This window comes from Saimiri boliviensis, chromosome 4, assembly GCF_048565385.1.
Source record: "Saimiri boliviensis isolate mSaiBol1 chromosome 4, mSaiBol1.pri, whole genome shotgun sequence".
In the NCBI taxonomy this organism is placed as follows: domain Eukaryota; kingdom Metazoa; phylum Chordata; class Mammalia; order Primates; family Cebidae; genus Saimiri; species Saimiri boliviensis.
In genome coordinates this window covers 23,276,423-23,297,542 of record NC_133452.1, presented here as the reverse complement: position 1 = coordinate 23,297,542, position 21,120 = coordinate 23,276,423, and the positions used below count along the sequence as shown (strand labels likewise).

Below are 21,120 nucleotides of genomic sequence, written 5' to 3'. Positions count from 1 at the left end.
TGATAACACTTTATATCTTTTTTAAATTCTTGCATCAGTAAGTAGGAACTAAGGCTATACATTAGCTTATAAAATAATCTCTTTGGGGTTATTTTAACATGTAGAAGCTGTCTAGCCACAAGTATGATGGTATTAAAAATGTAGTTAATATGACTCAGCTGAGAAGATAATTAAATTAATGTTATGTAGTTAATTCAATATTTGATCTCAGATATTTTAATTAAAACTAACCCACCCGCTCTCTGTTTCTGTCTAGTTTCTATCCTTTTAGCAGTAATGTACAATCTGGTTCTAGTGAACAAAAGAAGGGGAAATTCCCAATCTGGCCAGAGTGGAGTGAAGCTGACATCAATTCAGAAAAGTGGGATGCGGGCAAAGGTGCAAAAGAGAAGGACAAAACAGGAAAAAGCCCAGTATTTGTAAGTAGACACAAACGTGATGAAGTTTCATTTAGGTTCTTAATTTTATAATGGAATAAGATTTGTAAACATAAGAGGGTATTCATTCTTCTCCACTATCTCTGTTCAAAAGAGAAATTCTTAATTTGTCTGTCGGTCCGACCTCCCAATACTCTTACTTTTTCTTTCCAAGCCTTAGTCCTGAGCTTTGGTGAATCGTATTTGGGTAAATTGGAAGAAAGAGGCATGAACAAAGAATCATAACGAAATAAAGGAAAAATTAAGAGACAGGGAAAGTTAGCCAATGGACTTTGGACAGAGTTTGGAAACAGGCATTTGTAAAGAGTGGTTTAGAAAATAAGAATCCACAGTGGACATGTAAGCTGTGACCTGGAGATAATAGGAAAGATAATTTTTAAAAGAAATGTTAGCGAGATGAAAACTGGGTTCCTTCTACTATCTCCTCAAGATATGTGAATAAAGATCCTCATTGCTCTTCATTTACTTTTTGTCACGTAAATATGGCATGTTCCTAAGATTGGCGCTATGTAGAATTTCTACATTTTCTAATTATATTACTTTAGGTTATGTGCCTATTTAAAAATGTTTATTTCTAATGACTTGGAAGTTGAGGCTATGGGTCTGAATTCCATTTAAAATGTGACCTATTTATTTGGTGCAACAATTCATTAACAAATATTTATAGAACACAATATAATTTTCAAAACACAAACATAATTGCCAGAATGGTTTAGTTGAAATTTACATAAAGCATTCCAAAATAGTAAACCTTATGTAAATTTTGTTCACAAAATATTGATTCATATTGGTCAATTTGTTCACAAAAGATACTTAATAAAGGTATTGCTGACTCTGTTAGCACATGAACAATTTCCAAATTAGCAACAGGTAAGGGAACAAATTATTTGTACCACATCTAGAATAATTGTGGAACTTAATAAGGCTTTGAATTCTATGGATTCTAATGAAAATTGGCATATTTTATGTTTTTTTAATCAGTGATTCGAAACTTAAGGTGGGAGAGAGAGAGAGAGAGAGAGAGAGAGAAAGAAAGAGAGAGAGACATTTTAGCCTTTAGAATTTACATCAGAAGAATAAGGATAGAGTGTGCAAATTGTCAGTTGAGCAGTTGAGCTCTGGAAAAATTCTAGAAATGAGTCACTCCAAAGTCCAGAGAAAACTACACAGAGGGAAAGAGCAAAAGTGCTTGAAATTTTTGAAATATGATGTAAAAATAACTTTTTAGGGACCTTGCAGTGCAAGGATCTTTTCATCAGATGACTGAAAAAAAATGCAAATCTCTGGACAGTTGGATGCTAAATTCTGGGATGTATCAGAGTTATTAAACCAAGGGCAAGCCAAGTGCAGTGGCTCATGCCTGTAATACCAGCACTTTGGGAGGCAGAGGTATGCAGATCATGAGGTTAGGAGTTCAAGACCAGCCTGGCCAACATGATGAAACCCCATCTCTACTAAAAATACAAAAGTTAGTTGTGTAATCCCAGCTGCTTAGGAAACTGAGGCAGGAGAATCATTTGAACTGGGGAAGCAGACGTTGCAGTGAGCCGAGAATGCGCCATTACACTCCAGCCTTGGCAACAGGGTGAGATTCTGTTAAAAAAACAAACAACAACAAGAAAAAAACAAGGGCAAGTCTATTGCATGATCATCATTTTTTGGAGGAAAATCAGTGACACTGGAGCAGTAGCAAGTGTACTGGTCACCTGATGTCCATTTCATTTTGGGGCAGCATATACAAATGAGACTACCTTACATTGGACTCCAAAGTAGATACTGTGGCCCTTGGACTAAGGAGCTTTATAAAACACACTGGTTAAAAAAAAAAAAAAAAGCACAAGGCCAACTCTTGCTGTGAACAGGGCCTACCCATTGGAATGTGACACTGAGAACCGTAGCCAACATTCTATTCTGCCACTGTAGTTTTCAAAAGTAGGAGAGCACCAAACCAAAATGTAAAGTGGTCAAATCTAGGACAGAACCTTACTTTCCACTTCCAGTTCTGTCACAATCTCATCTATGGCTCATGAAGCAGCAGCTTCTCCACTGGAGTAAGTGGTGGTGGACAGTGTCCAAGCCTTGTGATTGCATCTGCATGACATGGTTGCATGGTAGCTCTTAGCCCTCATTTGCAGCTTCCATACCTTACCAAGATCAATTTCCTTAAGCATCCAACTATAGCAAGTATCCTTGGAGTTTTGCAGAAGATCGCTTCCCTAGATGTGAGGCTAGTCATCAGGAAATCAGCCTCAGCTGAATTCACCCTAAGTCCAGAGAAAGGTCTCATTTCTTCGGCTAAGTGATGAGAACTAAAGGATGTGATGGGTGAATCAAATTGTGAATATGTTATGCAATACTGTAAGGTCATTATAAGGAACACAGCTAAAGAAAAATGATGTGGAAAGATAACCCTGAACTTCTTAATGTAGGAGGCCCAAATCCTTGGGAAAAGGGAATCATGACAAGGTCAGTTCCACATTCACCTTGTTCTTTGTTTATTTATTTTTTACTCTCTCAAGTACATTTATTAATTCAAGGCATGAAGATTAGAAATCAAGCAGAAAGTAGTGTCCTGGGACTTGTGTCAGTTTCTTGAGCTGGAAAGACAGAAGATATTGCTGAGCACTGCTAAAACAATCCAGACTTCAACCAAATCCCCAGGGCTAATGGCAGAGAAGCGATCGAAAATTTTGCATATAATTTTAAGATATTTATTCAACTCCTAAACTATGAATGAAGGATAAGCTGTTGAGCAAATGAGTAAACAGCAGCAGCTTGAAGTGGAAATTTAAAAAGATTTCATGGTGCTTTGGAGAGAAATTAGAATTCAGGATACATCAAGGTAAAGGGACCCCAATAAATACTCCAGCTTTTTTAGAGCATGCACCAGACTGACTATAGCATTCTGTATGAAATAAGGGCAAACCAGAGTTACACCAGCCCTACCAAATCCTGAACCCCAGTGTTGACCAAGTTAAGTACATCTTGTACTCTGCCTGCCAAAAAGAAATAAAATTCTCCTCTCTGGAAGAAGAAATCATTATCTGGAACCCATACTGATTTTTATACTCAATGTATATCATTCAATCAAAAATTATTAAGCATGTGAATTCTACCAGATGTACAAAGACAAGCTGGTACCATTCTTATTGAAACTATTTCAAAAAATTGAGGAAGAGACACTCCTCCCCAGCTCATTCCCTGAGAACATCATTATCTGGATAACAAAACATGGCAGTCACGACAAAAACAAAAACTTCAGGCCAATATCCTTGATGAACATTGATGCAAAAATCCTCAACAAAATACTTGCCAATGAATCCAGTGGCACATCAAAAAGCTAATCCACCATAATCAAGTAAGTTTCACTCCCAGAATGCAAGGGTGGTTCAACAGCTGCAAATCAATAAATGACATTCTTCACATGAACAGAACTAAAGACAAAAACCGCATGATTATCTCAATAGATGCAGAAACAACTTTTGATAAATTCAACACTGCTTCACGTTAACCCTTTTCCCATTTACAAAAAAGTGCAACTTGTTGCCAATGTTCATTTAATTTTACATAAACATCCTCTTTGAGGCTGAAGCAAATATGACTGATTTTCAATGTAAAAATAAAACATAAAACTGTTCTTTGAGTTATTTCTAAACAGAACTTGTCACTAATCTTAACGTAACAGAAATGTATATGATAATCAGTATTTAATAATTTATTATGTGATAAATTTCAAAGCACAGAATAACACAAAGTGGAGCATTACATTCTCAAAAGAAATAATACATTTCTCTTCAGATCCTCTTGCCATTCCTTTTGTTGTGCAAGTAGCAAACTTTGCCCTGACCACTTGGATTTCATTTCCCTGATGTTAGTAGTAGACTTTTGGGCAAAATGTTTTCCAGACAAGTGAAGAGGTATGGCACTATCAGTGAGCATGGGTGACCTTAAAGATGTTCTGCCCTGGCTTGTGATGCTTTTCCAGCATTCTTTAAATCAATAGCAGTCTCAAATTTACATGACTGATCTTGTGCTCAGGATTATCCTTCTTGAGCAGGATGTAATTCAGTGCTTTAATAGAGGTGAAAGAATTTCTTATACCAAACATTGTGTTTTATTTTGGGATATACACTGCAGCTGCAAGCACTGCTGGTGAGTTTTCTCAGGTACAAATGGAAAATGGTTAAAAACTCTCAACAAACTAGATATTGAAGGAACAAACCTCTAAATAAAAAGAGCCATCTATGAAAAACCCACAGCCAACTTTATACTGAATAGCAAGAGCTGGAAGTATTCCTCTTGAAAACTGGCAGGTGACAAAAGATGCCCTCTCTCACCACTCCTGTTCAACACAGTATTAAAAGTCCTCACCAGAGAAATCAGATAAGAAAAAGAAATAAAGGCACCCAAATAGGAAGAGAGGAAGTCAAACTATCCCTGTTTGCAGATGGCATCCTATATCTCTCTGTAGTCTCAGACCAAAAGCTTCTTCAGATGATAAACAACTGCAGCAAAGTTTCATGATGCAAAATCAATATACAGTGCTCACTTCAGCAGCACGTATTCTAAAATTGGAAGGATACAGAAAAGATTAGCATGGCTCCTGGACAAGCATGCCACACAAGTTTGTGAAGAGTTCCATATTGTTAATTAATAATCTAACTTCACAGTTGAAATAACTAGAGAAGCAAGAACAAATTAATCCCAAAGCTAGCAGATCATGAGAAATGATGAAAATTAGAGCTGAACTGAAGGAAATTGAGACATGAAAAATCATTTAAAAGATTATTTTAATGAAAAAAGATGATTTTTAATTAAATGATTTTAAATGAAAAAAGATGTTTTTTCATTTAAAAGATCAACAAATCCAGGAGTTGTTTTCTTGAAAAAATTAATAAAGTAGGCTACTAGCTAGACTAATAATGAGGAAAAGAAAGAAGATCCAAATAAACACAATTAGAAATAATGAAAGGAATGATACTACTGACCCCACAGAAATGAAAACAACTATTAGAAACTGCTGCAAACTCCTCTATGTACACAAACAAGAAAACCTAGAAAATATATATAAATTCCTGGACACATACACCCTCTTGAGACTGAGCCAGGAGAAAAAAAAATCGTTTTCCTGAACAGACCAATAACAACCTCTGAAATGGAATCAGTAATAAAGGTCCTACCAACCAAACAAAAGCCCAGGACCTGATGGATTAACAGCTGAATTCTACCAGATGTAGAAAGATGAGCTGGTACCATTTCTACTGAAACTATTCTAAAAAATTGAGGAGGGACTCCTCCCCAAGTGATTCTATGAGGCCAGCAACATCTTGATAACAAACCTGGCAGAGACACACACACAAAAGAAAACCTCAGCCCAATATTCTTGATGAACATCAATGCAAAATTCCTCCACAAAATACTTGCAAACTGAATCCACCAGCACATCAAAAGCTAATCCACCACAGTCAAATAGGCTTCATCCCCAGGATGCAAGGTTGGCTCAACATATACAAATCAATAAGTGTCATTCATCACATAAACAAAATTAAAGACAAAAACCACATGAATATCTAAATAGATGCAGAAAAGACTTTTGATAAAATTTGACACCGCTTCATCTTAAAAACTCTCAATAAACTAGATATTGAAGGATCATACATCAAAATAGTAAGAACCCTCTATGACAGACCAACAACCACCATTCTTTTGAGTGGGCAAAAGCCAGAAGCATTCCCCTTTGAAACCACCACAAGACAAGGATACCCTCTCTCACCACTTCTATTTAACATAGTATTGGAAGACCTAGCCAGAGCAATTAGGTAAGAAAAAGAAGTAAAGTGCATTAAAATAGGAAGAGAGGAAGTCAAACTGTCTCTGAAGATGACATAATTCTATATCTAGAAAACCCCATAGTCTTGTCCCAAATGCTCCTGCAGCTGATAAACAACTTCAGCAAAGTTGCAGGATACAAATTCAAAGTATAGAAACCACTAGTATTACTATACCCCAACAATAGCCAAAATGAGAGGCAAATCAGAAAGGCAGTTTCATTCAAAACTGACACAAAAAGAATAAAATACCTAGGAATACAGCTAATGAGGAAGATAAATGATCCCTACAAGGAGAACTACGAAATTGCTCAAACAGAAACAAATGGGAAAACATTCTATGCTCATGGATAGGAAGAATCAATATCATTGAAAAGGTATACTGTCCAAAGCAATTTACAGATTCAATGCTATCCCTGTGAAACTTCCAATGGCATTCTTCACAAACGAGAAAAAACTATTCTAAAAAATTCACGTGGAACCCAAAAAGAGTTTGAATAGAAAGTCAATCCTAAGCAAAAAAAAAAAAAAAAAAAAAGAAAGAGGCATCACGCTACCTGACTTTATAATATTAAAAAAGGCTATAGGAACCAAAACATCATGATACTGATACAAAAGCAGGCACATAGACCAATGAGACACAGTAGAGAGCCATAAATAAGGCCACACATCTGTGACCATCTGATCTTTCACAAAGCTGATGAAAACAAGCAATGGGGAAAAAACTCCCAATTCAGTAAATGGTGCTGAGATAACTGGCTAGCCATATGCAGAAGATTGAAGCTGGACCCTGTTCTTACAACATACACAAAAATCAACTGAAGATGAAATAAAGACTTAAATGTAAAACCCAAAACTATAAAATCCCTGAAAGACAACCTAGCAATACCATCCTGCACATAGAAATGGGCAAAGATTTCATGACAAAGCCACCAAAAGCAATTGCAACAAAAGCAGAAATTGACAAGTGGATGTAATTAAACTTAATAGCTTCTACACAGCAAAAGAAACCATCAACAGAGTAAACAGACAAACTACAGAATGGGAGAAAATCTTTGCAAATTGTACATCTGACTCAGGTCTAATATCCAGCATCTATAAGGAACTTAAACACATTTACAAGAGGAAAACAAAGACCCACATTTAAAAGTGGACAAATGACATCAACAGACATAAACTTCTCAACAGAAGATATACATACAGCCAACAAGCATATGAAAAAAGCTCAACATTTCTGATTATTAGAGAAATGCAAATGAAAGCCACAATCACATGCCATCTCACACCTGTCAGAATGGCTATTATTAAAAATCCAAAAACTAACAGATGCTGGTGAGGTTGCAGAGAAAAGAGAATGCTTATACACTGTGGTGGGAAAGTTCAACCATTGTGGAAAGCACTATGGCGATTCCTTGAAGAGGTATAAGTAGAACTACCATTAGATCCAGCAATCCTGTTACTGGCTGTATACCCAGAGGAACATAAATCATTCTACCATAAAGAAACATGCCTGTGAATGTTCATTGCAGCACTAGTCACAATATAAAAGACATGGAAGCAACCTAAATACCCATCAATGACAGGTTGAATAAAGAAAATGTGATACACATGCACCATGGATACATATACACCATGTATTATGTATATACTATGCAACCATAAAAAAGAACAAGATCATGTCTTTTGCAGGAACATGGGTGGAGCTGGAGGCTATTATCCTTAGCAAACTAATGCAGGAACAAAAGACCAAATACCAAATATTTTCACTTCTAAGTGGGAGCTAAATCATAAGAACTTATAAACAAAAAGAAAGAAACAGCAGACACTGGGGTCTACTTGATGAGGGAGGCTGGGAAGAAAGAGAGGAGCGGAAAAGATAACTATTGGTACTAGGCTTAATACCTGGGTGATGAAAATCTGTACAACAAACCTCTGTGACATAAGTTTGCCTATGTAACAAACCTTCTCATGTACCCCCAATTCTAAAATAAAAGGTTTTTTTTTTAATTACCAGACATGAAAAGAAACAGAACCAAATGACTAAAAATCAAGATAAATCAAATAATAGAAATTGATGCATGAACATCTTAGATTTTGGAATTGTTAGATAAGGGACTTTAAAACAACTAAATATTTGCAGGAAGGGAAATGATGTAAGGAAAGGAAAGGGAAAATAATGTAAGGAAACTCCAGAAATGTAGCAATAGCTCCTGGAATTCAGGCAATTTTTCGATGATTCACTTTTTGAGAATCTTGCCTGGATGTTGATGTACCCTTTGTCTTCATTCAAATTATTCCAATATCTTAAAAATGACAATAAACTACATTTTCCAGATAAATATATATATATATATATATATATATATATATATATATATATATATACTTATAATGTTCAAAATGTACACAATGCCCTCAAATACAACCTGTTTCTCAGGCCACACCAGCCTTGAGGTAAAAATATGATTACTATGAAAATTCCAAAACAATATTTATTTCTTCCTGTCCTTATTAACTCAGGTGAAACTTAGTTGGGTTTTTTTTTCTGTACGGATAGTTTATATTTCTCAAGCAATTTCATTTATAACCTGGCAATTTTAAGGTTATTTTTTGTAAGGATCTTTTTTTCCTAGTATCCCATAAATTCTGAGAATCTTACATTGCACTTGTCTGAAGCGTTTCAAATTCACTAGATTGCTAGCATTTGAGAGTATACATTTGGATATAATTTTTTTTTCCAGAGCTCATTAATTGACCTGTAATAAGAATTCAAAAATTAATGAATTAATTGCATTCTTTGGCATTTATCCCAAATAAATGGAAATTTACATTATGCCGATATCCACAGCAGCTTTATTGGTAATAGCCCAACCCTGGAAACATCCAAGATGTTCTTCAACAAACAATTGGTGAACAAACAAATGTCTGTATATGAAATATTACTAAGCAATAAACAAGAACAAACTATTTATATCTGAAACAACTGGATGACTCTCCTGAGAATTACACTGACAGAAGAAAAGCCAATCCAAGATATTTCATGCTTCCTTACAATCATACCACAAATGGTGTGATTTCATCTATGTAACCATGGCTGAATGTTATATAGACATTCAGTATATAGTGACAAAATTATAGAAATAGAGATCAAAGGAGTTGTGGCCAGGTGTTAGGGATGGAGTATGGGATGGGGAGTGGGAGTATAGGTGTGGCTATGAAAAAGTATAGGAAGAGTACTTGTGGTGATCAAACTGTTCTATAATTTGACTGTCAATGTCAATATCCTGGTTACGATACTGTATTACAGTTTCACAAGACATTACAATTGGAGAAATTGGGTAAAAGGAATACAAGAATCCATTGTATTATTTCATGCAACTGTATATGGATCTATAATTACAGGAAAGAGATTAATTTGAAAAATTAAATGAAAATTAGGTCAAACATCCAAGTTTTATTTAAATATGATCTTGTTTATGATTCTAACAGTTGAAAATTAAGTAAATATTTTAAAATCTTCTCCATTCAGGTAAAAAAATTTTTTTTCAATGGAGAATGTGGCCATATCTGGCCCATGATAAATTGCTTTCCTGCCATATCTAGTTTACTTTCCAAAGCGTCTTATGCTTCTTTGGGCTACCTCCTCTGTAATCAAAATGCTACTCAACAGTCAGTGAGCATATTACATGTAACCAATGAGTATATGTTAATTATATACAGTTTTGTTAAATTCAATATTCTTTAAGTGCTCCATGAATTAGCTCTTGCAACACAAATTGCTTCATAAAGGCTTATTGATTGACCAAATTTATGTACTTACTTATTCTTTTATCAAAATTCAGTTGTTTTTAAAAAGCTCAACTTATTTTTACATAGCATTTTTTTGAGGACCCGGAAGGAAAGATTGAGTTGCCACCATCCTTGAAAATTTATTCCTGGAAACGTCCACAAGATATTTTATTTAGTCGGGTAAGAAAATTTTTTCTGTTAAATAAAATACTTACTATGTGGATATATTATCCTAATGATAAAAATTTGCATTTTTGTAATGATTTAGGGTAATTTTCTCTTGTGGTATTTAATAAAAAAATTGCTTTTTGGCAACTAATCAAAAATAAGTGTTTATCAATATAGTTTAATGTTTCTTGTACTGATTTCTAAGAGATTGTTGAATTTTTGTTTAGAGCCTTGATTTTTCTTCTCTCTAAAATGTTATAACTTAAAATGCTGTATGAAGTTATTCCTTAATTTCTGACTGGCACACTTCTTTCTGCTTGTTTACATGAACATTCATAGCATGGAGGTCTGTTTTTTCTGGTGTTTATTAGCATTAATTTTCCAGCCCAAGAGTTTTGCACTTTGATATCTCTATTTCAGGTATTCTTGAAGCATTTTTCAGAGAACACTTATTTCTGAATATCATGCCCAACCACTTGAATCATATTGACTGGAACATCACTCGATAAACTTTTATTTTTAAATAGCACTTATAGAGATTAAATCTTTAAACACACTGGTCTATCTTCATAACTGCTATGTTAATTTGAATATATTTAGATTTCCCAAGGGTTTGATTACCACTAATGTCTTTTTCCTTCCTTGAATATGCTATTATTTTCACCTAATGCATAGGAAACCAGTGGGCTAAACTATTTAGATGTACTCAAATGGTTGTAATAAAGTTGATTCTTCTGTACATTTGTGGAATCCATTAAAGCTATATATCTATATAAAGTTATTTTATTCCTAAAAGTTTTAGCCTCATTAGAACTGCTACTAATTCAAGAAAATAAAATACATACACCGTATTTTTCAAGTACTCTTACTAGTTGAGAAAATCAGATGAATCTTGATTCAAAGATTCACTAAAATGCAAAAATAATATTCTGTCTACCAGAATATTTTTTGAATGCCTACTTATAAGATATTTGAAATAAATCAAATGTATATGAACCATGGTTTAAGGTACTTATAGTATTAGATAACATTGATGTGAAGAATACAAGTTCTATGGTATTTATATAATGTACTTAATATTTATGAGTTACTAACAATATTCAGTCTGATCAATATAATTACATGGTTTACATTATATATAAATAAAGGGTATGAATTTCACGAGATGATGATGTAAATGTGGATAAGTAGAAAAGATTTTTCCTGAGACTCCCTTGGTGAAGGAGGTGGATCTGCCCAGTAAGTGGGGGAGGCTTTAGGATTTTAGTTTTTAATATATATTCCCCCAGTATCCCTCCATCCCTTTTTGAGTAAGATATGCCAGAGGCAGTATCAATGGTCACGGTTTTATTTTGGCTCATGTCAATGTCAGGCTGGTGTGGCTACCTGTGCCAGGCCATCATGTTACTTGGTGGCACCCCTATGGCCAAGAGACTTATAGTCAAAAGTCTCACAGCCAATTAACCATTTTGGGCAAGGTAGGAATGAAGGTGGGCAGGTGTTTATTAACTGTTAGAGCCCTTTTAGTAATAGAAGAGCCCAAAACTAAAAGTCAAACAGCAAAAGGTTACAAAATTGACTTGTCTTTAAGTTTTATGTGTCGAGCCATTAGCTTTTAAGGCATCTGTGTGCCCAGGAGTCAAGACTCTGTAACTTAACAGCAGAAGAATTAATTAATAGCACAGCACCTAGTAAGAAAACTTTCAGTGGGGTGAAGGTAGTAATACTAGAGTCCATGACCTGACTGGAAGTTGTGAAAATATTTCACAACCTTGTAGTAATTAATTTTTATACTTTTGATAAGTTTCAGCAACAAATCAGAGACTTAATTTAGAAGAATTGAACTTCTGATGATGTTTGTCAAAGATGTTAAAGGGCTAAAAACATTTGATCACAACAGAATCACAGTTTAGGTATGGTGGCTCATGCTTGTAATCCCAGCAATTTTAGAACTTGGTTTGAAAGACTGAGGCAGGGGGATCATTTGAGGCCAAGAGTTCACGACCAGCCTGGCCAACATGGGGAAACTCCATCTCTACTAAAAATAAAAAAATTGTCTGGGCATGGTAATGTATATCTGTAATCCCAGCTACCCAGGAGGCTTAGGCATGAAAATCACTTGAACCTGGGAGGCAGAGTTTGCAGTGAGCCAAGATTACACCACTGCACTCTGGCCTGGGCAACAGAGCTAGACCCTGTCTAAAAACAAAAAACAAAAAATAAGCAAATGAAAAAACAGAATCACGGGTATGATTGTTAAAAGACTTGAAAGGCAATGTATAAGGTTATATGGATGTAAAAACCTTAACTCTTTTTAATCTTAGGGTTTTAAGAAAACAAAACCTAATAATAATAGAGATATCATCTTGATAAAATATAACATCTTGTTTTTTTTAAAGACAGTTGCCAAAGAGGCAAAAAGAAGTGTTTTTCAGTGTGACTGATTTTCCTTAATGAAAGCCCATTTAGATAACCTGCAAATCAAACATGATGGTAAAAAGTACTTGAATTGAATCAGACACAGGAAGTGTTTTCAAGGTTATGGGTATAGTAGGGGAATACATAATTTTTAATAAGTGCATGAAAAGTTTTCTGATTTCATTGAAAAATTTAAGCATATTAAGAAAAGCCAAGAGTACAGATTCAACTTATAGTATTGGAAAACATTGCCTTTATTTTATACTTTATTTTATTATTTTAATTTTATTTTTAAGATAAAACATTTTAGCATCAGGCCACAATAACAACCAGAACCAGATGAAAATGTTACAGGATCTGATGAAAAAGCTGAAGGAAAGAGTTATCATCTCAGTCCTTCTGAAGGGGAGAAAGAATTGAAAGCAGCAAAACACAACAAAGTTGAATTTTTGAGACATGATTCTGATAAGATTTTAAAAGAAACAAATAATAGAATTTAAATAAAAACTTACAGTAATTGAGAGCAAATAAATACCTTAAGAAAACCTTTCTTTAACATAGGGGTCCAATTTTAGAAGGACTCTAGTGAACAATTAAAAAAAATATATAATCAACTTTATCAAGAAGTTTTTAAAAACAAATTTCTCTTTATTAACATAGTCACAACTTACACAGACCAAATATGACATGTTTGGACTTTCTTGTTTTATCTGTTTTTTCTTTTTTAAATAATAAGACGTTTTATTTTAGGCCAGAAATTTACCATCTAAGTTTTTTTTAATTTAAAATTATTTTTATAACTTTCTTTAACCAAAAATATATTTTTATATTTAAATAAATCTCTCTTTTTATTAACTTTTTAAAACTTTATTTTATTTTACTTTTTTTTTAGAGATAAGCTCTCACTATGTTCCTTAGGCTGGTATTAAACTCCTGCACTTAAGTGATCTTCCTGCCTTGGCCTCCCAAATTGCTAGGATTACAAACATCAGCCACTATGTCCAGCTGCTGTATTAGTCCCTTCTCACACTAAGACATATCTGAGACTGGGTAATTTATAGAGAAAAGAGGTTTCATTGACTCACAGTTCCATATAGGCTGTATGGGAGGCATGGGTGGGAAGGCCTCAGGAGACTTACAATCATGGCAGAAGTCGAAGGGGAAGCAAGCACTTCTTCACATGGTGACAGGAGAAAGAGAGAGAGAGTAAAGGGGGAAATGCATACACTTTTAAAGCATCAAATGTTAGAGAACTCACTCACTATCATGAGAACCACAAGGAAGAAATCTGCCTCCATGATCCAATCACCTTCCACCAGGCTCCTCTCGCAACGTTTGGAATTACAATTCAACATTAGGTTTGGGTGGGGACAAAGCAAAACCATATATGCCACCTTTTAAAATAACAGACTTTTAAATAACCCCTAAATTATATAAAATTATTTTTAAATAAGAACACAATTTATAGAATTATATATTAGCTGAAATTTATATTTTTAGTAATGTTAAATTTTCATGAAAACCTAAGCAGCCAGAAATTCTGAACTGTTTATCAGATGTTAGTATTTTATAAATGAAACCATTTTACAAATTTTAGAAATATATACTTCTTATATTAAGCACTCTTTTTAGCTGGAAATGACTCAGGTATCCAGTGAGCATCCAACATAATTTTAAGATTTTGAATTATACAAAAGTCTTCCTACAAACGTTTATCTCATTTATATGTACTTATTTTTTTCTTTTTAACAGTGTATAATAGATTACTTTTGAAAACTGAGATATTAAACAAAAGTAGTCATTATTTAAAGTTATTTTATTGCTAACCACTTATTAAGTCTGTGAACATCAGGTATTCACCTAAATAAGAATCTTAAAGTGAAATACATGGACATTTTGCTGATAACTCAAAAGATTCAGCCATTTTTATTGAAACAACAATATTTAGTCTTATTTGTTTAAAAAAAATCAAACAAACAACAATTATTTTGTTTTTGGCTGAGTTTATAGTCTCACAATATTTGTGCCAAACTGACACCTTAAAATAACTAGCAGAGGCAAACATAAAACTTCTCTAGACAAAAATGTATGCTGATGATTCTGAAGACATTTTTATTTTTATTTTACTAATATCCATATTTTTGAGACAGGGTCTCACTCTTGCCCAGGCTGCAGTGCAGTGGCATGATCACAGTTCATGGCAGCCTTAACACCTGGGCTCAGATGGTCCTTCTACCTTAGGCTCCCAAGTTGCGGGGACCAGAGACACACACCACCATGCCCAGATAATTTTTCTATTTTTTGTAGAGACAGAGTTTTGCAATATTGTCCAGGCTGGTCTCTTAACTCCTAGGTTCAAGGGATATGCCCACCTTGGCCTCCCATGGTGTTGTGATTACAGGTGTAAGCCACCATGCCTGGCTTTATTGTACTAATAAATTTAAAACAAGTTTTATTTACCAGGGATTCACATGAACTTGAAAAGCATTTGGACGTATTTTATGAATACTCATTTACTCATAAGGCAGTCTGGTAGTATGTTAGACACAACAAATAGCATAATACTTGTACATATACATAAACACATCTAAACATGTATACACACACACACACACACACACACACACACACAAAGATACAATAGTTTTAATCTCAGAACTCTAGCCATGAGACAGCATCAAAAACTTACTGTCTTTTATAAAAGATAGCTGGATCCAAGTTATTTTTGAGAAAATTGGAACCTGTCAAGTGGCTAAACTTTCTTTGCCCTGATAGGTAATCCTGTAACAGCTGTGGACCAAAATTTTGGGTAATGCAGTTTTCATTTTTAAAAACATGCTTTATCCTTTTGTCTTTGGTTTTAAATGAGTTTCAGTGTTTACATTTTAGCTGAAACTGGCTGAACTGTGTAAGAAAAATAAAATGGCTGGGCGTGGTGGCTCACGCCTGTAATCCCAGCATTTTGGGAGGCTGAGGCGGGTAGATCACGAGGTCAAGAGATTGAGACCATCTTGGCCAACATGGTGAAACCCCGTCTCTACTAAAAATGCAAAAAATTAGCCGGATGTGGTAGCACATGCCTGTAATCCCAGCTACTTGGGAGGCTGAGACAGGAGAATTGCTTGAACCCAGGAGGTGGAGGTTGCAGTGAGCCGAGAATGCGCCATTGCACTTCAGCCTGGGCAGTGAGAGTGAAACTCCGTCTCAAAAAGAAAAAAAAAAAAGAAAGAAAGAAAGAAAGAAAAAGGAAAAAAAAAGAAAAAGAAAATGTCCTAATAACTTTGAAATCATAAGTTTTATCTCAACACCAGTAACTTAGTAACAGCAGATTTAAAACAGGCAGAAAAGAGAAGAGAGAAACAGAGAGAGCTTTAGAAGACTCAACTCTTATTTGCCCATCAGTTTTAAAATTTTCACACAAGCCACAAGATGTAACCAGCTGGAGTCCCAGATAGACTGAAAAGTAATTTACATGTTTTCTTCCTGCACAGTTTGACACAGATACAATAAACACTCCTGAGTATCCCCCAAAAAATCAGGGGCCAGGATTTTGGAACCTGTTTCTCGCCTAGTGAGGACAGGAGAAGCCCGTTTTGCTGCATTCTAACAATCAGATGGACCTGGTCTTGGCTGGTGGGATTGAGACCATTCCAAAGCACCCTCACAGATAGGGGTAAGACTAAACAGACACACGCAAACAGATCTGATGCAGATGGAGCACTCCGAACTGAGCTTTGAAAGGGGATACTGGAGAAATGTCCTGGCATCTTGTCTCAAACACAGACAGCCCCACAGTTTAAGTGACCTGCATTAAGTCCAGGTGTCACACAGGCCAGGACAGCAGCGCAGATGACCTACACTAGGTATAAACAGCTAGAGAACGCAGATGGCAGAGACAGGATTTTCAGGTGCTTTCCAGTTGACTTACCTAGTTCTTGAAGCCTGTTGACTTTCCAGATGTTCCTTTCCTCACACCAACAGAGAATGGTACCAAAAGCTGATGCCATGAAAGGAAGGGAAGGGAAATGCCCTGAAATAAAGGCAGTCTTGGTAACTGCTGGTCCCAGGTGTGAGGACAACTAGCCATGAGCAGCTGGCATATGCAAGTGGCTCCTACCCTGTCTGGCAGCTTTAACATATAATACCTGACACACTGCTGCAGATAATTGCTCCAGTCATTGGAAACCAGGCATACAGTCTGAGTCACTTGAAACACACAATTTCTCACAAAAGGCACCAAATTAGTAACTGATTCAAGTTTGACTGCTCACTGCCCAGAGGCCAGAACACCAGAAACAAGATGTGGTGAAAGAAAAGCAACTTTATGCAAATGCTAGAAGTTGGGGAATGGCCAGGCTTATGCCCTTAAAAGGCAGTTTTTGCTTTGGGGGCTAATTAAGGGAGTTTAAGAGGGAAAACTTGGTAGGGAAAACATGCAACACTGGTCCAGGAGGATGCAGGTCTGCAGGTCTCGCCCAATGGCTGTCTTGAATATGTGCCCATCTGCAGGTCTGGTTGATATCATTGAAATCTTCCTGACTTCGGCCTGATAGTGGTAGACTAATTGTTCATAACTCCACCTAAGCAGGAGAATTCTGCACCTGAGTCTCTGCTTGTTTTATTTCAAAAGTAGCCCCTTGGGATCAGATGCAGTGGCTCACGCCTATAATCCCAGCACTTTGGGAGATCGAGGCGGGTAGATCACCTGAGGTTGGGAGTTCCAGACCAGGGTGACCAGCATGGAGAAACCCTGTCTGTACTAAAATTAAAAAATTAGCCGGGCATAGTGGTGCATGTCTGTAATCTCAGCTATTAGGGAGGCTGAGGCAGGAGAAGCACTTGAACCCAGGAGGTGGAGGTTGTGGTGAGCTGAGATTGCACCATTGCACTCCTGCCTAGGCAACAAAAGTGAAACTCCATCTCAAAAAAAAAAAAAAAGAAAAAGAAAAAAGAAAGAAAACAAGTAGCCCCTGGGATTTTTATGCAAACACATAATTAGATAAGTGAGCACTGCGCATGGGGGTGCCTAGTGGGAAAAGAGGGAAACTTAGTTTTAAAGTATATTTTATGGCTAACAGCAAGAAAGGAAAAAAAGTTTCAAAATCCATTTTGAAGCTAAGCTACTTGATTATACTGTTATCTAATACCTTAAAATCCTGAATTTAGGATATCAGAATAAATGTGAGCCCTTCCAAACAAGAAGGTTAACAAGTTCTGATCACAGAGTAACTTATTAGACCTGTTTATTTCAGAGAACTAGAAATTAGTGGCCCAGACCCTTGAACATTGAATGTATTGAATAGATAAGGATGTCTGTAGATTTATCCTGCCTCAGGTACAGGTATAGGAAGTAGAAGTGTGAAGATGTCATTGGAGAGACCTCTGCCTTAATATTTGTTGTCTTTTACCAGCTTAATTTCTACTTTTCACTTGTCAGTAGGAGGTTATCGAGACTAATACTTCAAACTGCAGGTATCTAATACTTATTAATGTATAGCTTATCAACTTTGGTAATTGCTGAAGTGTAGGGGCATTTTAGAAGCATTCCATCACAGTGTCAAACCAGAAGAAACTATGTTTATAATTTATGATCTGCAGGCTTAATTCAAGCCTTTAAGGTAGTTTTAGGTAAATTTTTCTCTAACTTTTTTTTATTGACTTTTCAAGATGCTAGTTGTATAAATGATTGAAAGTAAACAATGGTGTTACCTTCCCTAAAACCTGATTCTTGAATTAAAACTGTTTTCATGTTAATTTGGTATGTTAAATATGTATACATGATATGAATTATAGCTCATTTTTTAAAAAGTTACAATTCATATTTCCCTATTAGTTTTATTTTATTATATTATTTATTGGTGCCTGATTTAGATGTGTACAAATTAAATAATGACCATTACATTAATTTTTTAATGTAACAGGTTATTAACTTGAACATGATTTTAAAAAGCTATCACAGTCTCAAAAATTTAACACTAATAAAATAGACAATAACCATTAAATGAAAAAAGCTATCATGACTAATATTTGTCATCCAAGATGAAGATAATTTTCCCTGATATCGGATGTTAACTAAGTTTTCAGGTTTAGCTTCAGGGGTTAATTTAGATTTTAAAGCTGTGGTCCCCAACCCTGGGTCATGGACCAGTACCAATCTGTGTCCTGTTAGGAACCAGACCACACAGCAGGAGGTGAGCATGGGCGAGCAAACAAAGCTTCATCTGTACTCACAGCTGCTCCACATCACTTGCATGATCATCTGAGCTCCGCCTTCTGTCAGATCAGCAGCAGCATTAGATTCTGATAGCCATGTGAAACCTACTGTGAACTGTGCATGCACGTGAAAAATCTAGGTTGTGCACTCCTTGTGAGAATCTAATGCCTGATGATCTGTCACTGTCTCCCAACACCCCAAGATGGTACCATCTGGTTACAGGAAAACAAACTCAGGGCTCCCACTGATTCTATGTTATGGTGAGTTGTATAATAATTTCATTACATACTACAGTAATAATAGTAGAAATAAAATGCACAATACATGTAATCTGCTTGAATCATGCCCAAACCATCCCCCACTCCTTGGTTCATGGAAAAATTGTCTTCCACTAAACCGGTCCCTGGTGCCAAAAAAGTTGGGGGCCACTGTTTTAAAGTACTCTTCAATCTCTCAGTTTGTGTGTCTATTCATGCTGGAACAGAAAACCAAATATCACATGTTCTCACTTATAAGTAGGAGCTAAATGATGAGAACACATGGACACATAGAGAGGACCAACACACACTGGGGCCTATTAGAGGGTGGAGAGTGGGAGGAGGGAGAGAATCAGGAAAAATAATTCATGGGTACTAGGCTTAATACCTGGGTGATAAAATAATCTGTGCAACAAACCCCCGTGACAGAAGTTTACTTATGTAACAAACCTGCACATGTATCCCCTGAACTTAAAAGTTAAAAGATAAAAATAAAAATTTATCTGTATATGTAATATAAATTATTCTTATAGTAAAATACTGTATCTTATTGGCATTAAATTAAATTACTACCACCTATATAGCTCTAAGAATTATCTTAAGGAATAAAGTGTTTATTTCTTATTTCTCTGGTTGTGAGAAATGAAATCAAGGTGGCCTATTTCCAGCACCAACCTGTTGGTGCCTAGTGTTCCATTATTGGAATGCTAAGCATGTGGGAGTTATTTATATCCTACTGCTCAAGGTCATCGCAAAGGTCTGATTGCAAAATTTCAAAAAATTTTAACCTCAGGCATAAATGGATTAAAACTGTTTCATTAAATTACTTTTCCATTATTTTTTCTTATGAAATAATATATATGTGTATATATATATATATTATTTTCAGACTCCAGTGGTTGTGAAAAATGAAATCACGTTTGACTTATTTTCAGCAAATGAACATTTACTCTGCAGTGAGGTATGTACAGAAGTATGAACTAAAGTCTCATCATGGAATGACTTCCAGGCCTGCTTAAACTGTTCCCAGACAGTAGATTTCAGCTCCCCTTGCTCACCTTTGAGTTTTGGTATTCTTTATATATATATATTATATAAAAATATATATTATATATATAATATATAATATATATGTATTTGTATATATTTATATATGTATTTATATATCTTTATATTATATATAAAATATATACATATATTATATAAAATATATATAATACAAATGTATATAATATATATTTATATATATAAATATATAAACATCTACTTGCAACAGTGCAGCTGTAGTCAACAATATTGTATTGCATACCTGAAATATAATATATATATGAGAGGTGTGAGGCAGAGTGTTGCTCTGTTGCTTAGGCTGGAGTGCAGTGGTATGAACACAGCTCGGCGCAGTCTCAATCTTCTGGGCTAAAAATGATCCTCCCATCTCAGACTCCTGAGGTGGTAGGACAACAGGCATGTGCCATCACTCCCAGCTAATTTTAAAATTTTTGGTAGAGATGAGATCTCACCACATTGCTTATGCTGGTCTTAAACTCCTGGACTCAAGTAGTCCTCCCACACAGCCTCCCAAAGTGCTGGGATTACAAGCACGAGCCACTGTTCCTGGCCAAAAGTCATATATATTTGAGGTATACAACTTGATGATTTGACATGTATTGTTAAATATTCATCACAATTAAGCTAATCAACACTTTATCAATTCAGTTATGTGTGTTTGTCTGTGTATATGTGTGTTAAGAGCACTAAAGATCTATTCTCTTAGCAAATTTCAGGTATGCAATACAATATTGTCGACTACAGCTGCACTGTTGCAAGTAGATGTCCAGAACATATCTTTCAGAACTAAAACTTTGTACTCCTTACCAACATCTCCCCATATCCCCCTCCTTCCAGACCCTGGTAACCACCATTTCTCTATCTGTTACTAGGACTTTCATATTTTTAGATTCCACATAGATGTGAAATCATGCAATTATTTGTACTTCTTTCTTTCTCTG

At 35.4% G+C, this 21,120-nt stretch overlaps 1 protein-coding gene, 1 long non-coding RNA gene and 1 other non-coding gene across 6 annotated transcripts in view; 2 read left to right on the top strand and 1 right to left on the bottom strand.

The window, feature by feature from the left end:
- LOC120363222 (uncharacterized) overlaps positions 1–16,903 on the bottom strand; it is a 106,222-nt gene extending 89,319 nt beyond the window's left edge. For both annotated transcript variants that reach the window (XR_012517158.1, XR_005578859.2), the window contains exon 1: positions 16,569–16,903. This is a non-coding gene — a long non-coding RNA (uncharacterized LOC120363222). The remainder of the gene's footprint in view (positions 1–16,568) is intronic.
- The window catches only part of ADGB (androglobin), a 222,578-nt gene that overhangs the window by 40,214 nt on the left and 161,244 nt on the right, over positions 1–21,120 (top strand). Inside the window, exons 2-4 of one of the 3 annotated variants that reach the window (XM_074397308.1) lie at positions 296–419; positions 10,142–10,234; positions 20,001–20,072. In XM_074397308.1, coding sequence (XP_074253409.1) covers positions 296–419; positions 10,142–10,234; positions 20,001–20,072 — 289 coding nt within the window. Of the gene's footprint in view, positions 1–271; positions 420–10,141; positions 10,235–20,000; positions 20,073–21,120 lie in introns of all 3 variants that reach the window. The other 2 variants (XM_074397307.1, XM_074397309.1) reach the window with 2 other exon arrangements.
- On the top strand, positions 4,979–5,085 carry LOC120363410 (U6 spliceosomal RNA). Its single transcript, XR_005578966.1, has one exon. It is a non-coding gene; the product is annotated as a U6 spliceosomal RNA (small nuclear RNA).